Source organism: Chroicocephalus ridibundus, chromosome 2 (assembly GCF_963924245.1).
Source record: "Chroicocephalus ridibundus chromosome 2, bChrRid1.1, whole genome shotgun sequence".
In the NCBI taxonomy this organism is placed as follows: Eukaryota; Metazoa; Chordata; class Aves; order Charadriiformes; family Laridae; genus Chroicocephalus; species Chroicocephalus ridibundus.
In genome coordinates, this window is record NC_086285.1 from 6,468,203 (window position 1) to 6,494,209 (window position 26,007).

General features: G+C 51.9%; 1 protein-coding gene across 2 annotated transcripts; it reads left to right on the forward strand.

Annotated features, from left to right (window-relative positions):
• Positions 1–3,623: 3,623 nt before the first annotated feature.
• Positions 3,624–19,463, forward strand: CSRNP1 (cysteine and serine rich nuclear protein 1). Of its 2 annotated transcripts, XM_063324343.1 has the most exons (5): positions 3,624–3,871; positions 10,954–11,150; positions 13,474–13,733; positions 14,083–14,379; positions 15,552–19,463. In XM_063324343.1, exons 2-5 carry the CDS (start codon positions 10,958–10,960, stop codon positions 16,533–16,535), a joined length of 1,734 nt encoding a protein of 577 aa, XP_063180413.1. In that variant the 5' UTR covers positions 3,624–3,871; positions 10,954–10,957; the 3' UTR covers positions 16,536–19,463. The 2 variants fall into 2 exon arrangements, with proteins under 2 accessions (XP_063180413.1, XP_063180412.1); XM_063324342.1 differs by lacking the exon at positions 3,624–3,871 and having other exon boundaries at positions 9,351–11,150.
• The last annotated feature ends 6,544 nt before the right edge of the window (positions 19,464–26,007 follow it).

A 26,007-nucleotide genomic window follows, 5' to 3' on the forward strand; every position in this document is an offset into this window, starting at 1 on the left:
GTTTTAATCCCAGAAGCGGTGCAGCTCTGTGAAAGCTCCTGGTGGTCAATGGGAAGCACGTGGAGATCCTCATCTGAACGCTGCCGTGACCAGAGCTGGGGGGTGACCTGGTGCAGGGTCCTGGACATCCCCCCTCATCCCATCCATGCTGGGAAATAAACTCACCAAAACATCGTGTCTTTTGCCTGTGGAACCTTAAACCCCTCTGAGGCCAAGCCTCACTTATAGGGTCAAAGTCCCTCTCAGAGACCCCCTTCAGGCGACAACTCTTGCCTGTGGGGCTCAAACCCATTTTGGTGGTCAACTGTTGCCCAGGGGGCCCAAGTTCCTTTGGCGGAGGCCAAATCCCCTTGAGGGATCAACCTGTAGGGCCCAAATTTTGGGGATCAAATCCCTGTGGGTCCAAAATCCCCTTCAGGGGTCAGGCCTTGCTGCTATGCCCCAAGCATCTTCAGGTGTATCCAAATCAAGAGGCCAAACCTTGCTTGTGTGTCCTAAACCCCTCATGGGACCAAAACCCCTTTTGGTGTCCAAGCCTTACTGGTGGGGCCCAAAACCCTTATGGGGCCTAAATCCCTTTTAGGGTCCAAGCCTTTTGTGTAGGTGCCAAATCCCCTTGGTGTCCAGAAACCTTTCTGAGGGCCAGATCTTTCTTCTGGATCCCAACAACCTTGTGGGGCCAATTCTTACTTGTGGGCAAGCCCTGGTTTTGGATCCCAACCCCTTTTGGAGGCCAAGTCTCTCCTGTGGGACCCACACCCCTTATAGGGCCCAAATAACGTGTGGGGGACAGATCTTGCTTGTGGGTCCCAAAGCCCCCGTGGATCCCAAATCCCTGTGGGGTCAAAATTCATTTTGGGCTCCAAGCCTTGCTTTTGGGTCTCAAATTCCTTGTGGGGCCCAAACCCATTCTGGGACCCAAATCTGTTTTGGGGTCTAAGACTGCCTGTGGGTCTCAGGCATTTTATAGGGCCCAAATTCCTTTTGGGGGCCATTGCTTGTGGGGCTTGAAGCTGTTGTGGGGCACAAATCCCTCTCAGGGTCCATTCTGCTTGCAAGTCCCAAACTCCTTGTGGGGGTCCAACCCCTTTCAATGATCAACTCATGCTCATGGGTCCAAAACCTCTTATGGGACCCTAACCCCCTGTGGTGTCCAAATCTGTACTGGGATCCAAGTCTTCCCTGTGGGTCCCCAACCCCCTGTGGGGTCCAAACCCCTTCCAAGGGCCAAGTCTGTTCGTGGGCCCCAAACCCCTGTGGGGCTCAAAGCTCTGTTTTGGGGTCCGAGCTGTTCCTGTGGGTCCCCATCCCTTTGTGGAGAAGCAAGCTCCTCGTGGGGTCCAAATCCCTTTCAGAGGCCAAGCTTACTTGTGGGTCCCAAACCCCCCATGGGGCCCAAATCCATTGCGGGGTCTAAGCTGTGCTTCTGGGTCCCAAACCCCTTGAGGGACACAAACCCCCTGTGGGACTCAAATGCATTTTGGGGTCCAAGACATGTTTGTGGGTCCCAAACCCCACATAGGGACCCAAACCCTTTGCAGGGTGAAGATCCTTTTCAGTGTCCAAGCCTGCTTGAGGGTCTCCAGCGCTTCCTGTGGCCCAAACCCCCTGTGGTGCCCAAATCTGTTTCAAGGTCCGAGCTTTGCCTGTGGGACCCCAACCCCATGTGGGCTTTGAACACCTTGAAGAACCCAAACCCCTTTTGGGGTCCATGTTTGCTTGGGGGTCCCCAACCCGCTGTGGTTCCCCAATCTGTTTTGGGGTCCAACCCTTGCCTATGGTTCCCCAACCCCTTGCGGGACACAAACCCCCTGTGGGACCCACATCCATTTTGCCCGTGGGTTCCCAACACCGTGTGGGCTCCAAACATCTTGAAGAACCCAAACTCCTTTCAGGGTCCACAGCAGCTTAGGGGTCCCGAGACCCCTGTGATATCCAAACCTGTTTTGGGGTTCAAGCCTTGCCTGTGGGTCCCTAACCCCTTGTGGATCCCAAACCCTTTGTGGGAAACAAATCCATTTTGGGCCCCAAGCCTGCTTGGGGGTCCCTAACTCCCTGCGGGTCCAAACCCCCTGAGGCACCCACATCCATTCTGGGGTTCTAGTTGTGCCTGTGGGTCTCAAGTCCCATGTAGGGACCCAAAACCTTTGGGGGTCCAAATCCCTTTCAGAGGCCAAGCCCACTTGTGGGTCCCAAACCCTCTGTGATACCCAAATCCATTTTGGGATCCAAGCTGTGCCTGTGCGATCTTCAACCCCCTGTGGATCCAAAACCCCTTCTGGGACCCATATCCATTTTGCGGTCCATGTCTACTTGTTAGTCTCCAACCCTCTGTGATACCCACATCCATTTTGGGGTCCAAGCTGTGCCTGTGGGGTCCCCAACCCCCTGTGGGACACAACCCATGAAATCCACATCCATTTTTGGGTCCCCAGACCCTGTGGGGACACAAAGCCTTCCATGGGACCCACATCCATTTTGGGGTCCAAGCTGTGCCTGTGGGGTTCCCAACCCCCTGTGGGACACAACCCATGAAATCCACATCCATTTTTGGGTCCCCAGACCCTGTGGGGACACAAAGCCTTCCATGGGACCCACATCCATTTTGGGGTCCACAGTCTTTTCTGAGTCCCCAATCCCTTGTGGCTCCTAACACCACCGCTCCCCCCCCCCAGCCTCTGTGGGACTCACATACATTTTGGTGTCCCCAAACCCCCTGTTGGTCCCAAAACCCCCCATGAAACCCACATACATTTTGGGGTCCACGGTCTCTTGTGGGTCCCCAACGCCCTGTGACTCCCAACCCCCTTGTGGGACCCATATCCATTTTGGGGTCTGCGCCTGCTTGTTAGTCTCCAACCCCCTCGTGGGACCCACATCCATTTTGGGGTACATGCTCTCATACGTGTCCCCAATCTCTTGTGGATCCCAAATCCCCCCATGGGACCCATATCCATTTTGGGGTCCCCCATCCGCTGTGTATTCCGCCCCCCACCGTGGGACCCACATCCATTTTGGGGTACATGCTTTCATGTGGGTCCCCCACCCCCTGTGGACCCCAACCCCCCCTGTGGGAGCCACAGTCATTTTGGGGTCCCCCACCCCCCGCGTATCCCACACCCCCTCGTGGGACCCACATCCATTTTGGGGTTCACGCTGTGTTGGTGTGTCCCCAACCCTTTGTGGATCCCAAACCCCTCTGTGGGACCCACAACCATTTTAGGGTCCCCCACCCCGTGTGGATCCCAAACCCCCCCGTGGGACCCACAACCATTTTAGGGTCCCCCACCCCGTGTGTATCCCAAACCCCCCCCGTGGGACCCACAACAATTTTGGGGTTCACGCTGTGCCGGTTGGTGCCCAACCCCTTGTGGATCCCAAACCTCCCCGTGGGACCCACACCCATTTTGGGGTTCACGCTCCCTTCTGTGTCCCCCCCGCCCTCCTCCATGCCTGTCCCCCCCGTGCGTCTCCCACCCCGCCGTGTGTGTGTCCCAACCCCTTCCACTTCCCCCGTGTCCCCCCGTCCCCTCCCGCCCCACGGCGGGGCGGGGGGGTGGGGGGGCGGAGCGTCCCTCCCTCCCTGACTCACGGCCCCGCCCGTGACGGGGAAGGGAGGGGGGACGGGCAGGAAACCGGGCGGGCCGGGCGCGCGCCGGCCCCGCGCCTGTCACCGCCTGCGTCAGAGCCCGGAGTTTTTCCACTGACGAAAAAAAAAAAAAAAAAAAAAAAAAAACAGAAAAGGAAAAAGGGGCAGCGCGCGCGGCGCGGCGCAGCCCCGGCCCCGGCGGCGGCAGAGCGGGAGGCGCCGCGCCCGGCACCGCCGCCACCGCCCGACACGGCACCGCCGGACCCGGCCGCACCGCAGCAGGTAGGACCCGCCGGGATATGGGGAGGTGGGGGACGACGACGACCCACGGGACACCCCGCCTGGGCGCACTGCGGGGGCCGGTTCAGAGCCAGCTCCGTGCTCGTCCGGCGAGGTGCTCGGCTGGTCGGGGAGTCCCCGGTCGGAACCCGTACCGGTCCGGGCTGGGGGGAGGGTGTGCGTCCGTCCCCGTTCCCCGCCGTCCCGGGTTGGGGGGGGGGGGTGTCTCCGTCCCGTTTCCCCGCCGTCCTGGGGAGCGGTCCGTCTCGCTTCCCCGCCGTCCTGGGAGCGGGGGGGGGGTTTCGTCCCGGTTCCCCGCCGTCCGGAGCCGGGCGGGCGCGGCGCAGCGGCGCCGTCTGGCCGGACTGGTCCTGCCCCGGGGGTGAGGGGAGCTCGTCGGGGATGGGGTCGGCCCGCAGGGAGGGTCCCGGACCCCCCCGTTCCCCGGGGTCGAGGGGAGCCCGGCGGGGATGGGGGGGTCCGGGACCCCGCCGTTCCCCGGGGGCGAGGGGAGTCCGATGGGGCCGGCCCCCAGGGAGGGTCCGGCACCCCGCCGTTCCCCGAGGGTGAGGGGAGCCCGATGGGGATGGGGCCGACCCGCAGGGAGGGTCCGGGACCCCCAGTTCCCCGTGGTGGGGGTCTTTGCCGCCGCCCCCAGCCCTCCCGCACTTTCCCACCGTCAGAAAACGCTCTGCTGTATATTCATATAAATACATATATATATATATATATATAATAGGAGTAGCCCTGAGTGTCTCCCCGTGCCACTTAAGGCTCTGCTCCATCTTTACGGCTGCGGTTCTAATTTTCTGATGTTGAAAGAAAGGCTTGGGGGAGTGTTGGGGGGGTGGGGGGGAGCCTTGCCGGCTGGCTCTTCCCCGAATCTGCCGGGCTGGGGATGCTTTTCCCGTCGCTACAGCAACACCTACCGACCGCCGCACGGAGGGACCGGGGGACGGAGGGACGGACGGGGAGCGGGCCCCCCCTCCCGCCGCCTCCCGACATAAAATACCGGCTCTTTTCCTGCGCACCTGAGAAAAAGAAAGAAAAACAAACAAACAAACAAACAAAAAAACAACAACCCAAACGACTAAGTTTTCTCAGTGTGTATTTTTCTTTTTGCTTCACCACCCCCCACCCCCCCCGGGCATCTTCCAAAGTCTCTGTCACCTCCGAGTTACATAATGTCACCGTAGGAAGAGGGTGACACATAGGGACAGCCCTTTCCTAAAGCAGCTCTGCCTTACGAACCTCTGTGGGATGGGGAGAAAACCCTCCCGGCCATTTACAAACCTCCAAGTCTTGTAATTTGTTACAGCGCACTCATCGGCAATGATTTTATTTTTATTTTTTGCCATATTTTATTTTATTTTATATTTTTTTAATTTTCCCCTCTGCTGCGCAGTTTGCAGATGAGGGTCGTCGACGTCGGGGAGGTTTTGTTTTTCGGGATGGGGCGTTTGTTCTCCGCGTGGAGAGACTCTGCAGCTCCCGGCAAAGCCTTTAATAATTCAGCGCAGGAAATGCGTGCGTATATATAGCAGGCAAGGTAATGCACAGTGTGTACCTACAGGAGGACAAATATGGAAACCTGGTGTGAATTATTCATGAGGTGTAATCAAATAGAGGATTTTCCTAGACAAAGCACACTTCGCTGTTTTTGTATTTAATACAGCACAATCTGCGCCGAGTACATTTGAACCTCGTTTCATTTGGGCCGTGTCAGATAACCTTTAATGTATTTCCTAATGTTTCTTATTTACTTTTCAAGCTGTCAGTGAGAAATGAGGGCTTGATAGAAAAATCTGAAAAGCCTTTTTTTTTCTTTTCTTTGTGGCCTTCTGAAAATTAGTAGATGGAGTAAACCCTTCTGATGCTCTTCCCGGGGAAGGCGTTTTGCCTGTTCAGCCCCTGGCAGGAGAATAAACTCGTGGTGCTACGAACGGATTCATGCTCCTGCTCCGTGGCACGGGGTACTTTGGGTTTTGCCGTTGCATAGTAGGCAGAGGCTATTTTTAACTGGAGCAAGGTTATGAAACCTTAGACCCAGCTGGGTGAAAATAATCTGGTCTGAACTGGAAAGCAGGGCTTGCGTGGCTGGGAACACGCGCGGGACCGTCCCCCAGAGAGTCCTGATGGGATGATCCCGCTCGCCTTGTCCCCAGTCATCCCTGAAATTGGGAAGCCGTGTCATCGTGGAGGCTGTCACAGCAGCGCTGGGGAAACCACTTAAGTAAATATGCAAAGAATTAAAATAGTTAAATGAACGAGCAATGAATCAGTGTTGATAGCACGGTGATTATTAAGTAACCCAGAGGCGTTATTGGGATCACCGCCGCTCTTAGACATCAAATATCTGCGATAGCTCAATGGGAAGCTCAGCTCCACACCAGTTTTTGGTGATACTTGCACCAAGGTCGCCTGACCCCCAAGAAAACATCAGCGTGCAAATAAACACCGACCCCAAAAACTTGCCCCAGGTTTGCTTGGCGAGCCGCGCTGGGAGCCGTACCTGGCTGAAATATGCGGTGTTGTTTTTTAAACTAATATTTACTCCTGCTAGACCTGCACAGCCACTGCGGCTCTGGGGGAGGGAGCAGGAGCCACTCTGACTCACGGCTCGGCAGAATTCTTCACTGGCTCCCGGCACCCGAGCCCTCGTCCCGGTGCGCCGGGAAGGGTCCACCTTGGCTTCCTAGGCTGCAGGCAGGCAGCTCAGCTCGTAAAGTCAGCAAACTGGCTCAAAAAGTCATGGAAAATAAATACTTTTAGTGCATTGCACTGAGGTGTGGGGTGGGTTTTTTTTGTTTTTACCCAAATTGTTTTGCAGAAGAAAGTTTGCTTTCAATGCATAGATTTGAGATCCTTCCATTCTTTAGGATACTCCGCCTGATGGGAACCCCAAAATTTAAAATATCCTTGCTCATAGGTGCTCTCCTGCAATGCCATGGGAGTTGTGGCCCAAGGAAATGCAGCTACTGGACTTGCTGGGAGAAGTTCCCTTTGCCTTGCTTGCGCTGCTGGGTTTGCCTGCCCGGTGCAAAGCACACAAACATCCCCAAAAATCTAACCCTGAAACATCTTCCCTGCGTACTTCTGCACAAAGCCATGATGCCTCTTTGTGCATTCTCTTATAAATAGACTGACCGGACAGTGGTAGGGGTTTTAGTCACCTTCCTCTGCACTTGGCTAAACAAATGCCAAACCTTCTTAAATCTAAATTACTCGAAATATTTACTGTTGAGACGTCGTCCAAGAGGAGGATAGTTAAAACATTAATTCCTCGCATTCCAGTGTATTAAGGCTTTACCCTGCGACTTGCCGAGCGCCAGAAATGGGACTTTGCAGATTCGATTCCCTTCCCCCTCACTAGGCGGCCATCCCCCCCTCATTCCCCCCACCCAAACTTTAATGCTTTAAAAAAAAAAAAAAAAAAAAAAAAAGGAGGGAGAGAGAGAAAAAGAAAGGAATGCACATCTGGGCTAAATATTTGTTAGAAAGTATTCCCAGGATAGTGGGAGTTCTGGTGCCAGAGAGGAATTCCTGCGGGTTTGATCCATTGCATTATGTACTTGTTCCAAAAGCTGTTTTCAGTAAAATAGATGAGTAAGAAGTCTTAGCCAAGAACAGAATGTCTTTTTTGGCAACTAAAAGGAAGATAGGATTATTTTATTTCAGGTTATGTAAAAAAAAAAAAAAAAAAAAAAAAAGAGGAGAAGGTGGCAAAATCCTGCGCTCGGTGGTGCCTGCAGAGATTTGCAATGGCAAGCACAATATATATATATACATATGTAGTGCTGCGGTGCACGTTTTTGGGACTTCATTGTAAGGTATCAATGTGGATTTGAGAATACTTACGGAATTACTGCAATTAAAATATCCTCGCTGGGTCCGAATTGGCCTCTGGGTCTTTTTGTCTGAGTGGCCAGCGATTTCGGTGACAGGGCTTTCAAAGCAGCGTCCAGATCGCTGGTGTGAATTCTGCTCCCGAGTGCCGGGGCGAGGAGGGGAGGAGAGGATCATCCCTGCTCTGACAGTAAAACCTTGGTCTTTAAGACTTTTTTTGGGGGTAGATACAAGTAGACACCAACGGGCGCAGCCCTGCTACATCACATGTAGCTCCTGAGAAGGATTTGAAAACTTGACCTGGAAAACATCACAGCCATAAATCAGCAAAGAGGGGGAAGGCGTTATGGGGGGGAAAATTAATGTGTTTTGGCTGGTGGGCAACAGGTTGACCAGCTTTTTCCCATTAATTGAGAATCCTGTTTGAATGACACCTATTTTGCATTAACAAAACAATAGGTGTTTTGAATAAGACGGCATGCCAAAGGTGTGTTTTTTTCTTATGCATTTGGCTTATTCTCATAGATGGGGGATGCACACGCCTCCCTTCATCCTCCTGCCAGACGTGGCTAATCACAAATGATAGTATTTAAAAAAAAAAATAAAAATAAAATAGCACCATCTTATTGCACAGCTTGCCTTGGCTCTGGCTTGGTGTTTGTGTTAATTTGGTTAGCTCGCTTGAGGAAAACGCTTTGTGTTTTCTCTTGCTGTGTGGTTTGGGGGAGGTGGCGTGGCTCGTGATGGGCGCTGTTGGGTTTGCAGGCGACCTGAGCCTCGGAGCTCTGCAGCATCGCAATGTCCACCTTCTTGCTCCTCTGGAACTCCTGCAGACCGTGTAAATCCCAGTAGAAATGGATGCTGCATGGGATTTTGGTGGTTTTTTTGGTCTGGACCTGGGAGTTATCCCTGTTTCAGCGGTGTGATTTTGGCTGCCCCATGAGCCTCCGGTGTCTCCCACGAGACTTGGATGTGGTCAGCATCGCATCTCCAAGGGCATTTGCTGTTGGACATGTGTCCTATGGGCTTCTCAGGGAGCTTGTTTCTCCCTCCTGTGGCTGGACATTGTCATCCTTCACCGACAACATCGGAGATGTCGTCTGGAGCAGTGAGCAGTTGCTCTGTGGTGCGAACTGATGTTCTTTCAAGATATGTGTGGGATTTTTTTTGCAAAGATTTTGGCTGCTGTGGGTGGACCACAGGGACCGCTGGGATGAGCGAACCTCTGGCTGGAGCCCAGGCTTTGATTCGGACCCCCACCATGGATTTGGAGGGTTTCTCTGATCAAGAAGGTGTAAAAAATAGTAGTAAAAGGTTTGTAAATGCAGCCAGGTAGCTGGTTTGGGCATCCTGGCTGCCCGTGAGCTCAGCTTTGCTAGGGTGCAGGCAGGAAAGGGGTTAATCCAGGTGTCAGGTAGGACATGTGCTGCTGGGGCTGGAGAGTGGCCAAATCCACCTTCTCCCCATCTGTTTTGGATTAAGGCCCAAAAAACAACAACCCCTCCGTGGGCAAAACCACCTGCAGCTCTGGGGCTGCCGAGGAGGAGGGAGGAGGAGGAGGAGGAGGAGGAGGAGGAGGGATGGGGGGGGTGGATCACCTCGCCATGGGGGATGCACTGGCCCCGTAGGCGCACGTTGCGGTGAATAATTAACTTCTTCAGGCCGAGGAACTGCTTCATCCAGGGTTTGGTGTTTTTTTTTATCTTTTAGGGGACTGTTGTCTCCTGGGAAGCTGTTGGTAAACATAATTAAGGAGGGCCGGCACAGGGCTTTGAAGGCACCCCGTGTGCTCCCGTCCTGCTACGTGTTACCGTGCAGCGCTGTCGAGATACTGCAAATCCCATCGTGAGGAGGCTTTGAAGCTGGTGTGGTTTCTGTGCTGCCTGCTCAGGGCTGTCAGGAGGGTGGGTTTAGTGGTTTGGTTTTGTTTTGGTTTTTTTTTTTTTTTTTTAATTTTTCAGAGGCTTAAATTAACTTCAGACATGCAAAAGAGGGTGAGAAAGTGCTAGGGTTACAAAGAACAAATTTGGCCGGTGAAGGAGTTTCAGCCGGCGGGAGGGGACGGGGACCCCTGTACCTGGACTGTCACTGTCCCAGGGCTGTACGTGTCTGTCCCAGTGTCATCCGCATTTTAGGGATGCTTTAGGTTTTGTGTGTTACCTTTTGGGGTGGGGAGCTGGTCGCATCCCACCTCGCTGGGGCTCTCCCCTCTTTGCCGGGGGGAGTTTCTGGGCTGGGGCTGCATCTCTCCCACTCTGCCGGCAGCAGCCCGGTTCTCAGCTTTGGCTTTAAAATAGCCCGGTGGTGACTTCTGCAAAAGAAGGGGCATCTGGTGCGGTGTTGCCAGAGTCTAAAAGGAGAAACAGTCCATCCTCTGTGCAAGAGCATCCCAGCTTAGGTGGGCTCTGATATCCGTTAGCCGATTGTAGGCAAAGTGTGTGGCTCTTGTGCAATTTCAGGAGACAAAACCCCCACAAACTTTATAAAAGCAAAGGTCAAAAGATGCAACAAAGTTTTTTGTGGTTTTTTTTGTTTTTTTTTTTTTTTACTTTTAAGATGAGCAGGGTAAAAGCATGCAAGAAATTTAGGAATCTGGGCAAGTACAGAGCTCCTTTGTTTTTAATTAGCTGCGTTGTTTTTAATTGCTACTATGCTTGATACATAACCCAGCCTAAACAAGAATAGCTTATTGAATGGGGGACTGACTATGAAAGGCACCGTGAGGAGAAGGGCTGTTCTTCACAGTTGATATATTTGTATTTCAGTGCTTCATTTAATAAGTCTGTTTCCCCAGGGGGCTGTAGCAAGTAAATCATGCCAACAGATTGTTCTCCGCAAACTGGCTTATTTTTGTAATTAGCAAGACGTTAAAGCTGTAACTGCATAGAAAGCGATCTGGGTAAGGAGTTAACGTAAAAGAATTAGTAAGCAAAATGTAATACTTATTGTTTGATAACATTTGTGTTGATTGAATTGGTTTCTGGACAGTTTGTTGTCTCCGATAGTCGTTTTTTTTTTTTTTCTGCAGCACCATAACATGGGAGAGAAATTCAGCAGGTGTGCACAGTGATGGGAGTAAGGTGTGGGGTTTTTGGGGGGAGCACTTTTTGGGAATCACACCTGCGGGGCCAGGTGGACCTGTTGGAGAAATCTTGCTGGGGTTTAAAGCCATCCTGCTCTTCACCAAAAACTACCAGTATTTCCCTCGCTTTATTTTGCTTTTCTCCTTCGTTTTTCAGGTATATGAAAAATTACGGCGTCACCATGAGCGGAGTATTGAAAAGGAAGTACGAAGAGCTGGGGGATGACAGTACCTACTGCTCCTCCTCCTCCTGCTCCCCCCTCTCCTCCTCAGCCTCCTCGGGCTGGGAGTCGGACGAGGAGAGCTCCCATGGAGAGCCCAAGCCCAGCTCTGCCTTAACGCCCAGCTTCACCCGTGAGTATCTCCAGCAGCCCCTTTCCCGGGATCAGATATGCCTCTGTATGGGTTTTTTGTAGCGTGGTGGTGGGTCATGACCATGCAGAGAACCCCTTGGAGCACACCTTTACGGGTGGAGGCAGCCGTAACGTCAGCTCCCTGTCATTACATCAACTTATCTTGTTTATCTTATCCGCATCTTCAGGGTAGCCTTCCTCAGCCCTTCCTTCCAGAATTTATCATTTCTTTATAGTGTTTTTGCTGAGGTCCAAATTTCCAGGAATAGAAACCGGTCCCTCCAAACCGGTGCTGTGGGACCATCCCACCATCCCTCAATCCTCTGTCAAGCCATTCCATAGGCAAAAACTAAACAGGCAGTAAAGGCCCATTACGCTGGTTTTTAAAAATGATTAACCAGTAGTGTAATTACCATTTCAGAACTCCGTTTCCTACGTAAGTTGGGTACTTTGCCAAAGAACATGACACATTTGACATTGCCTCCCCTGTTAGTACAGATAAATGCTATTTTGTTTTCCCAGCAATATCACAGTTTAGAGAGCTTTTAGGAAAACACACAGAAGACAAGGTTGTAAAATCCTTTATCTGCCATGCGAAGGGAAGAATTAAAAATACAATAGGGGACCATCTTCACGGAGGAGAAATAGTCCAGCCTAGTAAATTATACTGAACACCCACTGTATATAGCAGTTAAGGTCCACTTAGCAGACATACACAAACACGCAGTGGTCTGAAAAGGCTTTAGAAGTCTTGTAATAATAAAGAGACTCATTCTTGCTTGTCTTCCCAGGTTTTGTGACAAAACAATGAACTTTTTGTATTCTCTGGCTCAATTGGAAAAGGGTCAGGAATGGGAAAACAATTTCAGAGTGGGGGGGGGGGCGGTGCGGGGAAGGAGAAGCAAATGCCAAAGTGCAGCAGCTCAGCCGATAGATGATCGCGGTGGTTAACTTGCCTTTTGATAAAGAGCTAATGTTTTAGAAGATTGAGTCAAGGTTATTATGAAAATGCAACGCGCACTGCAAAGATATCATCAAAGCGACTGCAGAGCCCAGTGTGAAACCCTCAGCTATTTAGCAGAAGCTGCTGACACAGCTGGGTGAACGCTTTTTTTTTTTTTTTTTTTTTTCCTCCTTATGAAACCGAAATGCTGTATTTTGGCAAGCGAGACTTGTGAAACGTGGGTGCAGCTAACTGTCCGGTCTTGCACTTTCCCAGCCTTCGGGGCTGGCCAAACCAGCCGAGCCCCTTGGGTTTTTTGGCCGTCCTTTGGCTTGGCTCCCTGCGGGAGGGCTGCCTGTGGCTCGGGGCTCGGATCCCAGCTCTGCAGTAGTCACCCATCCTTTCTGGGCTGCTTTTTCTCCATGGTGGCGACCAAGACATCCATGCACCAGCAAGGAATGGGACCAAAAAACCCCACCACTGCATTTGTGCGTGGCCGACTCTCATTCCTGACATGCTCATGCAGCAGAAAAAGCATCTCTCTAACCCAGCACCGCCACGTCTCGCTTTGCGTTCCGTGGCCGGCGACGTTCGTGGAAACTCATTGACTCTCAAACTGTCCTGGCTAATTAGTCTACCTCCATCTGCTTCATTTGCCCGTGCAAATGGGCAGAACCAGGTACCTCTGGAGAGGCTCCGCTTTAAATGGTGTGTAGCGTGTTTCAGCAGTTTAAGATAAACCAGAGTCATGTATTGCCGTGTTTACCCTGGGATCACCTGCATAAAGATTAACATCTTTGCAGCTGCTCTCAAATGAGCCTCTTGAGAATAAACTATAGATTCATAGTTCCTCCCAGTGGATGGTGAAAGGAAGTACCAGAAAAACAGCCGGTTTGGTTATTTTGGTTATTTTCTGCCCTGCCACAAAAGCTGGAGTGTTGGTGCTCCAGCATCCTGGGAGCAGACCATGAGCTCCTGAACGTGGGGCAGGGTGCTTGGGTTTAGAGCAAGACAGGCAGGGAGGATGGTTTATCGCTTGTTCGCTATGCTCTGCTGCACGTGAAGAATAAGCAAATGTGTGTTTCCTGGAGGAAGTCAAGCGGGAAGGAGAAGCAGCAGCCGTTTCTTTGGGTGAATCCGATCAGTCACTCCAATGCATCAGGACTTGGCTTAGTTTCTTCTCCATCCTCACCCCACCTTCCAAGTGTTAGATCCTAAAACACCAGAAGCGATGTCATAACCTTGTCCCATCACGTCCCTGTTGAGAGAGTAATTGCAGGTCCTGCCTGTTTGTAACATTTTCTATCCTGTCTGCGGGATGGCAGTACTGACTGGGTGCTTTTTTTTTTTTTTCTTTTTTTCTTTCTTCCCCTGTTTTTAGCCACGTCTATCCTGAAGAAATCCAAGCGACTAAAGAAGAACAATGTGGAGTTTGACCGGGTCACTGTGTTTTACTTCCCACGCTGCCAGGGCTTCACGAGCGTGCCTAGTCGCGGGGGCTGTACCCTGGGGATGGTGAGCAAACACAGCTCCTCCCGGCAGTTCACGCTAGCGGAGTTTTCAAAGGAACAGGAAAACGTTCGTCGGGAGAAACTTGGAGAGAAATTAAAAGAGGAGAAGTTGGAAGCATTGAAATGGAAAGTGAGTAGAAGCGTGGCGTGGCAATAGTTAATGGCCACTTTTTAGTAGGAGCCTCTCTGAGACCTGGGGGCATCAGCCCTTGACCCTGTTTGGATCTCCAAAAAACACGGGCTCTGGTGTGGGATTTTCAGCTCCGTTCTCCACCCTTGAAAGGTGGTGCAAAAGATGCTGAACTCTACATGTCAGGTGTCTGTCAGGTCTTTGTGGGCTCTGACACAGATTTTGGTCCCAGGGTCGCCCACCAGGGGGGTGCAGGTCTTTCCTTTCTTCTTTTTCCTCACCTGGGGGTGCTGGTGGCTCTGTGTCCCCAACAGGTCCCTAACGCTTTGCCCATTTTTTTTGCTCTCAGCTAACCATGAATGGCACGAAGGAGTCAGAGGAGGCCAACCAGCTCACCATCGAGGACATCTCCGACGACGACATCGACGTCAGCAACGTGGACCTGGAGGACGGCTTCTTCCTCCAGCCCTACCCCGCCAAGAAGAGACGCGCGCTGCTGAAAGCCATGGGGGTGAAGAAGATCGACAAGGAGGAGAAGCGGGAGCTGCACAATATCCGCCTGTCCCGGGAGGACTGTGGCTGCGACTGCCAGGAGGTCTGCGACCCGGAGACCTGCAGCTGCAGCTTGGCAGGCATTAAATGTCAGGTACGGCCCTTGCCTCCAGGCACGGGGGAAAAGCCGTGGCTCCAGCTGACCTGTGCATTAAAGCAGGGAGGGGTTTGAGCAAGCAGGACAGACTTAGGGCAGCCTGTAAAATGCATCTGTTCCCACCTGCGCTCAGAGCAAAGCAGGCGAGAAAAGCTCTTGGAGATGCTCTCCAGGCTGCGAGGAAGGCAGACGCCGCTCGAAAGCGTCCGCTTCCCAAATCCCAGCTGCAGCCATCCCCGTGCTGCCGCTGCAGCCCTGGGGATATGCCTGAGCTCGCAGCGTGAATGCGCCCACCCCGTCCATCCCTGCCAGACTCACACCTGCGCTTGGTGCGGCAGGTGGAGGGAGATGGGCCACGTGGGGAATGTCTTGGCAAACAAAAGCTTCCTGCTGCTTGCATGAGGCTGTGATTTCTCCTCCTCCCCCTGGTTTTATTTTATATTTTTTTTTTTTTGTTTCCCCTTGGTGTGTGTCACAACTCCCAGCACGCTCAGGCGAACGTGGGAGTGTCAGCTGAGCGCCAGCCCACAGCTAGCTGTGCAGGCCACCTGCAAAGTGGGATAATCCCTCTATGTTTAATTAGCTTATTATATTTTTCATTTGCTTTCTTACGGGTGCCTGCCCAGCTGTCTTTGGGGAGCTGTACTCCCTATGCGGGGTGCTGTTTGCTCCCTCGGTGCCGTGGTTGCGGGCTGGGGGTGGTGTAGGGTGGTTGTGCACAGGCGGCTGGGTGCTCCCTGTGTGTCGCAGCCCCCCTCCAGCAGCTGCTGCTCACAGGGACATGAAGGTGCCGCAGGTGCCTGTTGAGCAATTCGTCCTTATCTCAGAGAGGGGCAGAAGCTCACGATATGGATAAGGTATTAAATATCGTGATGCAATATATAAAAACTCGTGTTTGCCCCCTTGTGTCTTCTTTCGGAGTGTTATATTTGGGGTTTTTTGGAACCTTTTAACTTTCTTCAGTTATACTGAAATCCAGCTTCTTTATCACAACTCTTCAAAAGTGCAGGGTGTCTTTTATAATTATATATATTATTTTTTTTTTTAAGTCTGCTTTTAAACCCCTCAGCTGTTACTTGGTTTCTGAGGGCGGGTTTGTCTCGGGCGGTTTCAGTTTTGTGCCGCTGGGTTCGGTCCTAACCCTCCGCCTCTGCTTCTCCCCGTGCCAGATGGATCACACCTCCTTCCCCTGCGGCTGCACCAAGGACGGCTGCGGCAACACCGAGGGCAGGATCGAGTTCAACCAGGCCCGCGTGCAGACCCACTTCATCCACACCATCATGAAGCTGGAGCTGGAGAAGCAGCAGCAGAGCAGCGAGAAGGTGGCAGAGGCTGAGCCCCCTTTTCGGGAGCGGCTCCCGCCCCTGGGATGCGCGGCAGGGAAGGGCTCCTTGGAGGAGCGTGCGGTGCCGCTGGCACCCGCCTTCCAGTTCAGCCCCGACCTGGAGGCCCTGGGGGAGAACAGCTGCAGCAGCGACATGACGGACTCCTCCATCTCCTCCCACCCCAGCGAGGACCTGGAGGAGCCCTACGAGAGCCTCCCCTCCGACAAATCCCAGTCGGACGTGGACGACGACGGCTTGGCACGCATCCTCCACTTCAACGACTCGGATGCCGAGGAAGAGAGTGGCCGCGGCCAGGATGACCTGAGCTGCTTCCACCCCACCGACTTCTTCATCGAGGACCACGGCAGTGAGGCCAAGCCTGTCCCCGGCCACTTGTCCCACCTCTCCGAGTGCCTGGACGAGAATGCCAACCAGGACGGCGGGGGTTTGCTGGAGGATGCTGCCCACGCGCGGTGCGATGGGCTGTCCTGCTGCGCCTCCTCCCCGGCCGAGCCCTGCTCCAAGAGCTACGCCGACCTCAGCCTTTCCTCTGACTCCTTGGATTTCTTCCAGTCCTTCTCGGACTATAACTTGGGACCCCTTTACAACTCCTTAAAGGAGTATGAGAACCTCGATAACTTCTCAGCGTTACAGTTTCAGTTGCCTAATTTCCCTGGCTTCCCACAAGCCGGAGATCAGGGCTCCTGTTTTTTGGAGTCCCTCATCGGTTTGTCCGAATCCGTCCCTGAAACCCCGGCCCCTTTCACAGACAATCAACTCTTGGAGGACGCCATCAAGTCATCGCTGATGGAGACGGTGAAAGTGTGAAATGCCCGTGTGGCTCGGGCGGCAAGGACCGGCGCTGAAAGGAAAACCGAAGAACAGTTGTACGGGCAAACTTTCACCGAAAGGATGATGCGCTACTCAAAAATAAGGAGGAAAAAAACACAAAAAACCCTGACTTTCTAAGCAAACAAACTATTTTTGGTCTTTATAGAACGTGGACGTTTTGACATACTGCACCTACAATCAGTTCTGTCGCTGTTTGTGCAAAAATTTCTAAACTTTCATGATGGGGTGGGGTGGGGAGGGAGGGGAAAAAGACTTCCATGTATGAATTTCCTTGTGTTTTGTATGAAAAGACCTGTCGAGAAATACTCCTTGCTAACGTTGCCAGTCGTACACGCAGCCCCTTCTAGAAATGTCTCAGTGTTGCAGGAACTTTTTAAAACAACTTTTTGAAGCTGTATTTATTGTGAAAATCCGTGGTTTGCGTAAGGGTTAGCCCAACACCCTCTTACGTTTCAATCGGACAAGGTTTACAGAAGAGGTCCATACACTATATACATAATCATTCTTCATCTATTTATTGCAAATCCCAGAATTTAACTAGCCACCGAAGCTTGAACTAGCATGAAACCTTATTTAAATTGGTAATACCTCAGATGTATTATGTGTACAATCATATTATTATTTTTTTTTTTGCATAATATATCTGTATTTATTTATTTTCTACCTGTAGTACGTGAATAGCACTGTGGTTTATCAACGACCTGGAAGGGCAATAAGGTCTTGAGCAGCGCCCATCCTAAGGGTGACCCTGGTTTCTCCGAGTCTGAAAGGTGTTGGCTGTTTGGTCTTCACTTTGCGTTTCTGGCAGAGCGGAGTGCAGGCGGGTGGGAGGGGAGGGACGGGGGAAACGTTGGTGCGACACCCTTTGGTCGCTGTCAGCCCCTCGAGTAGACGTGGTGATGGTGTCCGACCTCCGTAATACTGCTAGGGAGAGGAAAACGAGCAAAGCCCTCCACTATTCAAGAAATAACATGAACTAGCTCTATTTAAACAACAGGAAAAAAAAAAAAAACCACCACCCCAACCCTTTTAATAAATTATTTTATAATTTATTTAATTTCCGAAGGATTTGGCCATGAGATCTTTCACGATCGGTTACGGGGAGGGAGGAACTGTTGGCAGCGGTGGGCAGGGGCGTAGCGAGAAGGACCTTCGCAGCCCTTGGGGGGGCTTTGGGAAGGCCAAGGCTATGCTTGCGCTCCCCAGCAAGTGCTCCTTAGGGCTCCCCGGCCTTGAGAGTGTCGCAGCTCCAAAATCTAGTGGGTCAGCCTGTTTATACTCTTCATGTTTTTGAAAAACATAGGTAAATCAGGTAAATCAAGTCAAACAGATGGATATGAAAGTTATCGGGTTATTTGTCCTTTGAGAACGGTTTTAGGGGGAAGAAAAAATAACACTTGAAAACAAAGCTGAAAAGCTCAAAGGCTTTTGTTTTCTAAAATGAGGGAAATCACCGTGTTTAGGAAGGATATTGGGGGCCCTCTTGGCATTTTGCTGTTTAAATCAGTCTGAGAACACGACACTATTTGGCCACACGATGTAACTGGACATAAAATCTGTACGTCAGCGATACACTAAGTGCCTACGCCAGTGGTATGGAAAAAAGGAGGAAAAAAAAAAAAAAAAAAAAGGACTTAAAAACCTACCGGCTTTAAATTCCCCCTTGGAAAATGTGAGATGTGGTGATGGGAGTGATTAATGACAGCGGGGGGAGGCGTCCCGGCCCCGCGACCCCAGGAGTGGGGTGTTGGTGGAAGATCCTGGGGGCAGGAGACACCCAGATGGGGGGGAAAATACCCAAAAATATGGATTTGAGGGTTTTTCCATTGGCTGAACCCGATGGTGCTCTTTGGTACCTGCTATCCCACCGGCTCCTTGTGCAAACCGCCTGGCGATTTAGGAAACTTCTGGCGTACGAAGACGGCAAAGGCTGGGTTTTTGGGGTGTTGTTTTTGTTTTGGTTTGTTTTTTTTAATGGTTATTATTACTATTTAATTGTACATCTTCTCTGGTATTGAGCCGGTCAACTGGGAAGCGGAGCTGACCCTCCGCGGCCGTGAGCGGGTGCTCGCCCGCCGCATCCTCCCGCAGAGCATCATCGCCTGGGAGGGCGACTGGGGGAATACTACTGGCAGATGGAGGATTTCCTGGATATATATATATATATAATTATTGTTATTATTATTATTTTTCTGTTGTCGTCGTCGTTTCTTTAGACTGAAAAGTCCCCTTCAGTTATCTCCTAGGTGGTAGTTTTTATCCTTCAGACTGCATCAAAAATACTGACAGTTGAAAGTCTGGTACCGTTCTGTATTTATTGGCACTAATATATTTTATAACATTCCTAGTTTTCTCTGCATATATATATTTATATATATAAAATATATGCATATATTTTATATATATATATACACACACTTTTTTTTAATGAAAGACAGGGATAGACTCCTGCCTTTGTGGATTTTTTTTTCTATAATTTATTCTTTTTATTTGTGTTGGTGCCAAAAAAAAAAAAGATTTTTTCTCTTTCCCCCCCCCCCCACCCCAGGGCACTGAATTGTAAATATATAATTTTTTTTTTTTTTCTTCTCGGTATCTGTGTAAAAAGTTGCCTGTTAAACAGTTTAAAAACTGGGTATTTATTGACACAATCTGTAATTATCTAATGTATTGATTGAAACGCTTTGGTTTCAACATAGCTTTATTTTAGCTTTCTTTGTGTATATATTGTGATTATGTTGCTTAAAGGTACAAGTTAAAAAAAAATGCTTTATTTTTACCTTATCCATTTGCATTCGTTTATAAAAAAAAAAAGCATATTTGTCTACAGCTGCTGTCTCTCATTTCATCAAAGCAATATGAAGAAATTTCCATTACACTTTCAATAAAAGAATTTTGTTTGAAGACGGCAGCGCCTTTCCCCTCTTTTACTGGGGCTCATAAATTTGGATGATGTGTGTGTGCGCTGCATTGGATGTCCTGGTTGTCTCTTTTTTGTTTGTTTTTGGCTTTTTGGGCCCCTTTTTGAAGTTAAGGGGTGCCCTGGGTTCCCACCCCAGGAGAGCATCCTACCAGGGCAGGAGCAGCCCTTGTCCTGTGTCCTCCAGGTGTCCTCCCAAGAGGCTTCTCCTGAGCTTGGGGACCGCCGTTGCTTTTCTCACCCCCCCCAGGGAAGAGCATCTCCATGTCCTCACGTGGGGGAAAGACACGGGGGGAACCTCGGGGGCTGAGCACCACCGTGGGGCCAGTCCCATTGTGGGAAACCAGCTGTAGGGTCAGTCTCCAGAGCGAAGGGGACATCCTCCCTGGAGGAGGCGTTGAGCCCAGCTCATCCATCCCTACAGAGTGCTCCTCTGTGCGGGGCAGCTGGGTATACCAGGGACATCCCAGGTAGCCTCCAAGGCATCCCCGGGTCCATCGCAGCCTCAATGTCGCCTCAGCACCGAAACGCAGCGAGGAACGCTACCCAGGCCCTGGGAGGTCGCACAGGAGAAGCTCTTGGGGCAGCTGGAGATGCACGAGGGGTGCCCCAAAGTCCCTCTGAGATCATGCAGGGATGGGTCCCCTCACAAACGGGCACACAGGGCCAGCCCCTGCTACAAAATTTTAGGCTAAACCAACATATTTTGGCTGGGAGAGGGTCTGGGCGGTGAGAGCAGTTTCTCCCAGGGCTGGGACTCGAAGGGACCTTCATGGCAATTTCCTTCATTAATTTGAGGGCAAAAATGTGATGCAACCTCTTGCTTGGCAGAGCAAGACCCGTGCCCAGGAGAGCATCTCCTGAGGCTGCCAAGGTGTCTCCAGCCACTCAGCCATGCTGTTGCAATGTCCCCGGCCTTGTGGTGGCACATGACAATTGTCCTGTCCAACTTCCTTCCTGCTCCACCGGTGTCACTCTGAGACAAAATGCTATTATTTTTTTTTTCTTCTTGTTTTCCCTAAAAAAATGTGCGTGGGGCTGGGATACAGCTGTGTTTCCCAAGCTTGCTGGGCTTGTGGGTGGTAGCTGCACCTCTCCACCGGACGGTGGAAGAGACAGTGTTGGTGGTGGCAGCAGCCCCATCAACAGGAAGCATTTAGGAGAACTCATAGAATCATAGAATGTGTTGGGTTGGAAGGGTCCTTTAAAGGTCATCTAGTCCCACCCCCCTGCAGTGAGCAGGGACATCTTCAACTAGATCATCTTGGGAAACCCTTGGGAATCCCTGGAAAACCCTTTCCCTTGCAGGCTACAAACCGTCTCTCCTTGCCCCACGGCACCCCTGGGACCTGGAAGGATGCGGTCACACAGAAGCATCGCCACGATCCTGCACTCCAGGGGGAAAAGCAGAGAAAATCCGCTCGGTCCTGGCAACAGCAGGGAAACAGGCAGGGGGTGAGGCCGTGAGCCAGCCCGTGGTGTGAAGGGAAAACCGAAAAAAATCCCAGGAACCTGGACGGGGAATGGCACACCTCTCCCGTGGGCTTGCGTCCGGCAGCATGGCTGTAAATCATAACCACTGGCATCGACCTGAAAGCAAGGGAAATTGGCCCAAGAATGCCATTGTCTAGTTTTCCAGGGGGAATCCATTTCGGAAGGTTGCCATCTGCCCCCGGAGCAGAGCAGCTCAATTAATTGAATAAACTATTTGTTACAAATTATTACTGCTGTAAAAGCAGCAATACTGAAAAGCAGCCTGAGGTTTTTTTTTTTGTTGTTTTGTTTTATGGGGTTTATGGCTGTAATTCCCTCTTACGTTAATTATTCTCTGACTGGGGGGAGGAGACCCCCCCGCAAGCATACGGCTCCTGCTGCCACCCTGGTGGCTTTTCAGCTCATGGCAATGGCTTTGTGCCGTGCCCTGGCGAAAGGCACGGTGCCGAAACTGCCCCGAGGGGCCGCATCCCATCGGGCATCTCCGCGGGGAAGCGGCAGAGTTTGTTACAGCCTCTCTGCGCCCAGAGGAGCTCAGGTTTGCATTGAGGAACGAGGCAGGAGAAGCCCTGGAGGAGCTGGATGGGGATTGTCCCTCCGCGAGGCGCTGACGTTCAAGCCACGGCCACTCCGCTTTTACAGGGCTGCATCTTCAAAGGGGTGGAACCAGGTGCCCCCCTCGATTTGCTCCCTGGCCGTGGAGGGGTTGAGGGCAGCTGATTTTCTGCACGGATGGGGACGGACGTGCCCCGACCCGGTGACACAGAGCTGGGACTCACACCCCGTTTGACGGCGGGCGGTGGTGCTCCTTCCCATCCCAGGAATCAGTGATCCATTGACCCCCAATTAAAGCCATCTCTGCGCCCCCCACCTCGCTTAGGTCTTCATCGCCCTCTTTATTTTACTTTTTTTTTTTTTTTTCCTCCACGCAGCCACCTGCTCTGCCTTGCTCCTAACGCCCAGAGGCGCAGAATTACTCATCGCCTGCTTTCGCTTCGTCTTTAGGTGCCTACGCGAGTCGAACCCTGCGTGCAGCCACCGGACTAGAAAGCGTTGCTCCCCGGGTGGCGCAGCAGCCTCCAGGAAAGGGATGAGTCATTTGGTGACCGGCGGGGACAGGGACAGGGACGGGGACGGGGATGGGCTGCCACACACGGCCGAGGCTCCTCCAGACCTGGCGCCGCACGGGAATGAGACACCCACGGACTTTCCTGGGCAGGAACAGCTATAAAATGACTGATAGGATGGACTTTTATCTCCTGCAGGGGAAAAACAAGAACTGAGGAGGTCCAGGGCAAGGCGGGGACTGCGGGTGTTGGCTCTGCGGCTCTTGGGGTGCTCCTGTAAGGACGGATCCTGCACGCAAAGGGCTCGTGTCCACTTTGGAGGTGGGAGCGTTGGGAAAAAATTACATTTTCTCATCGTTTCTCTGGCTGATAGAAGAAAAAGGCGGGTTTGCAGTGCGTGGGCGAGCAGCGTGACACTGCGGGAGGGGGGAGGTTGTCCCGGGACATCTGCAAAGGCAACGGAAGCAACCACGGTGGTGCCTCTGCATCCTCGCGGCTTCAAGACCTCTGTCACTGCCACAGGCGCTGCCTGTGCACGCGCATCTTCCACCCAGCTGAGGAGAAGCCTGCGGGTGATGAGGTTTTAACTCAGACCTGGCAATTGGCCTGGTTCTCCTATACAAAAGGCGCTGCAGAATTGGTAATTATTGACCCGTTCCTGTGGACGGTGCCAGTTTATTCTGTCAATGGTATGGAATAGAAAAACAAAACAAAACCAAAAAACAACAGTTCAGTTGTTATTCCTTATTCTTTGGGCTAATGATGTTCAACATCACAGAAATCCTGAATCCTGATTGCACTGTAAAGAAGCGTCTTCTCCACCACATCAACCCAAAGGACAAGAGGTAACGGGCACAAACTTGAGCATAGGAAGTTCCACCTAAACATGAGGAGGAACTTCTTTCCTGTGAGGGTGGCAGAGCCCTGGCACAGGCTGCCCAGAGAGGTGGTGGAGTCTCCGTCTCTGGAGACATTCCAAACCCGCCTGGACACGTTCCTGTGCCACCTGCTCTGGGTGACCCTGCTCTGGCAGGGGGTTGGACTGGATGATCTCCAGAGGTCCCTTCCAACCCCTGCCATTCTGTGATTCCGTGATTCCGCACCAAAATGAAAGCAGTTTGATTTCTGCACCACGTGAGGGCCCCTCTGCGATCACCCGTCTCCGGAGAAGCTGCGAGTCCTCAGCATCTGGGCAAACGGGCGGTGCTAAGTGCAGTGAATAAATCTAAGTGTTCCGGTTTCAGCGTTGTCCCTCCATAAACCAGCAAAATTTCCTGTTTTGCCAGAGCCATGGCTACGGTGAGAATTCAGATAAGCAGTTAAGAGAGAGACCCAGGTTTTCTTCACAGCTATGGCCATTAGGAGTTTTCAGCGCTGCTTAATCCACACGTTGCCACCAGCTTGCTCCATAGCTCTCAGCCCGCTGCTGAGTGAATGGCAGTATTGCCATCTACTGGCATCTCGCCTCTCAGCTGGACAAATTGCTCCTGGGCAATGCTTGTCCTCCTCCATGGGACCAGAGACAGCATGTACCTCACTGAGATATCATATTAACAAAAAATAAAACAAGGCTTCAATGTCCCGCTTGGGTCTGGAGGAGAGGTGGGGATGTTCTGGGGCTTGGCCGCGTTTCCATGCCTGGCCTGTCCCGCACATCCACAGCTGGAAGAAATCATCTCCAGAAGGTAAACGCTCAAAACAACCCCCTATGATTACACCACATTTCGGCCAGGGAAGCTGAGTGAGGGACCAAAACACCTGTGGCTGGACATGCCCTGACTCCATTGCATCAGTAGGTGCATGAAACCCACCAAAAAAGGAATATCTGTGAATAGCAGAACTGAAATATTTTGTCACAGCTGTGGAGGTTGTGAAGGCTTTCAGGTCAGTCTGGACAAGGAGGCTGAAAGGCTTGAGATGGCCTGGAGACCCAATTCCCTGGGGACCACATGAGCCACACGCCAGGGTAAAACATTCCAGGAGAACCCTGCCACCAGGATGAACAACATAAAAAGATCTCCCTCCAACATAAACCTGCTCCACTGCGATACCCGGTGTAGGAAACTATTATCTATTACGCTTCCCTGGAAATAAATACTTGGATACTACTTTGGAGTAAATAGAGATGAGAACTTAATGGTCCTTAAGTGCTTTTCATAGTCAAAGCATCCCAAAGTGCTTTCCAGTAATTAAGGCTGAATAGCTGTCAGGGGGCAATGGAGCCCGTTGTAGTCATACTCCCAAATACCCATCATTTTTGCCTGCAAGTGAGCGAGCAAGGGAACGCTTGGGTGAAGGAGCGATACAAATTCAACTGCAGATTTTGAGGGTTATTCTGATAAAGGGAAGCAGCCCCGGGGTAGGATTTGGATGAGGAGACATCCATAAGCAGAACATGTCTATTCAGCTGTGGTGGGATTGAGGGCCCCATCGCTGAGCTCTGTTGTGTTTTGGGCCAGCTGGGATGCTCAGGTGTACAAAGACATCCTCATGGGGCTAGTGGCGATGACAAGGCACCTCAGAGGGGCTGTTTGAAGCAGCAGCAGGATGGGGTGGGATGTCCTCAGGCATCCCTAATGCAACTGAACACTGTATTTGATCCTTGCACCCCCAAGCTGTGTATCAAGCACCTGCAGCCTCACCTCCCTCACGTATCTCGAGGTGCTGTAGCCAGTCCTACACCTTCCCGGAGCACCCTCCACCTGGTGGGACCAGCCCCAGGAGATAAGGCTCCTGTTGCCATGGTTGTCTCCTTTTTCTGCTCCCCATAAAGACACGGGGAGAACCAGTTTTCCAAAATCTGGTTTGTTCTCCAGTTTAGCTGCATCCCCACCACCCAGCTTTGGAGAAAAGGGTGGGAACGTTATGCATGAGCATTACAGCACTGTGCCCAGCCGTGTTTTCCCGATGCCATTGGCTAGTGCATCGCTGGGACATCTAGGTTCTTCACACAGCAAAACCTGTGCGAAGCACTGCATTTTCCATAGGCTTCCCGAGGTCTGCTCCCGGGATCACAGTGCTGGGGAACAAGTAGCTCTGGCAATGCTCTTGGATCGTGAGAGGTACGTGAGGCACAGGAGAAGCACGTGCACCCTGTCCCTGTGCTGCCAGGCTGTCGCCTTCCTCTTATCCTACGCAATAAATCACGGCTGAGCAGCACAAGCTGTTCCTGTCATCGAAACACGGAAAGAAACGCTCCTCTTGGCACCGAGGAGGTGATAATGGCCCTGAATTAGAGCTGTACGTCTCCAGCGCCTGATTCTGCTGCTCCTGGGGGTGCAGCCCCCCGATGTTTCTCCTCCTGGCTGTTGCCGGAACGGGTCACGCGGAGGAAGGATTTAAAGGAGCAACGTCCAGCCTGGCTTTCAGAGCAGGTTGTGACGAGAGGTTTCAAGCAGCCGATGGCCACGGCTGCCCCGTGGAGACCAGGGGGTCTCCTGCACGGCCGCGGGCAGAAGCAGGGACACCCCGTCACCACGTCAGGGGACGAACAGGGGATGGCTGTGGCTTTTTGGGTTGTGGCAAGGCACGTGCATACTCATTAAATTGCTAATGTGGTCCCGGGAGTGCTTTTGGCCCAGTGAGCAGCAATGTCCCTGACGGTTCCCAGTTCTGCTCAGCCCAGGCCAGGGACGGAGGCTGATGAGAGTTTGGGACCCCGTGTGACATCCCCAGATCCCCCCACGGCCTGTGCACGGAGCACACAGGGTTAGACCCTCCCAGGCACTGCAGAACCCCCGGGCACTCTAAAACTGCCCTTCTCACTCTAAAACTGCCCTTCTCAGCATCGCAGGAATGTTTGGAAGGGGTTTGAGGGGCTCACTTTAAAAATCTCATTTCCCCAAGCCTTTGGTCTGTGTCTTTTTAATTCCTTTTGAAACTCAAAGGGAAATGTTGGAATAAAGTCAGGCCAAGATCTCAGATGCCAGCATGCTCCAGTCACTTGGCTCCTAAGTGAATTTTTAAG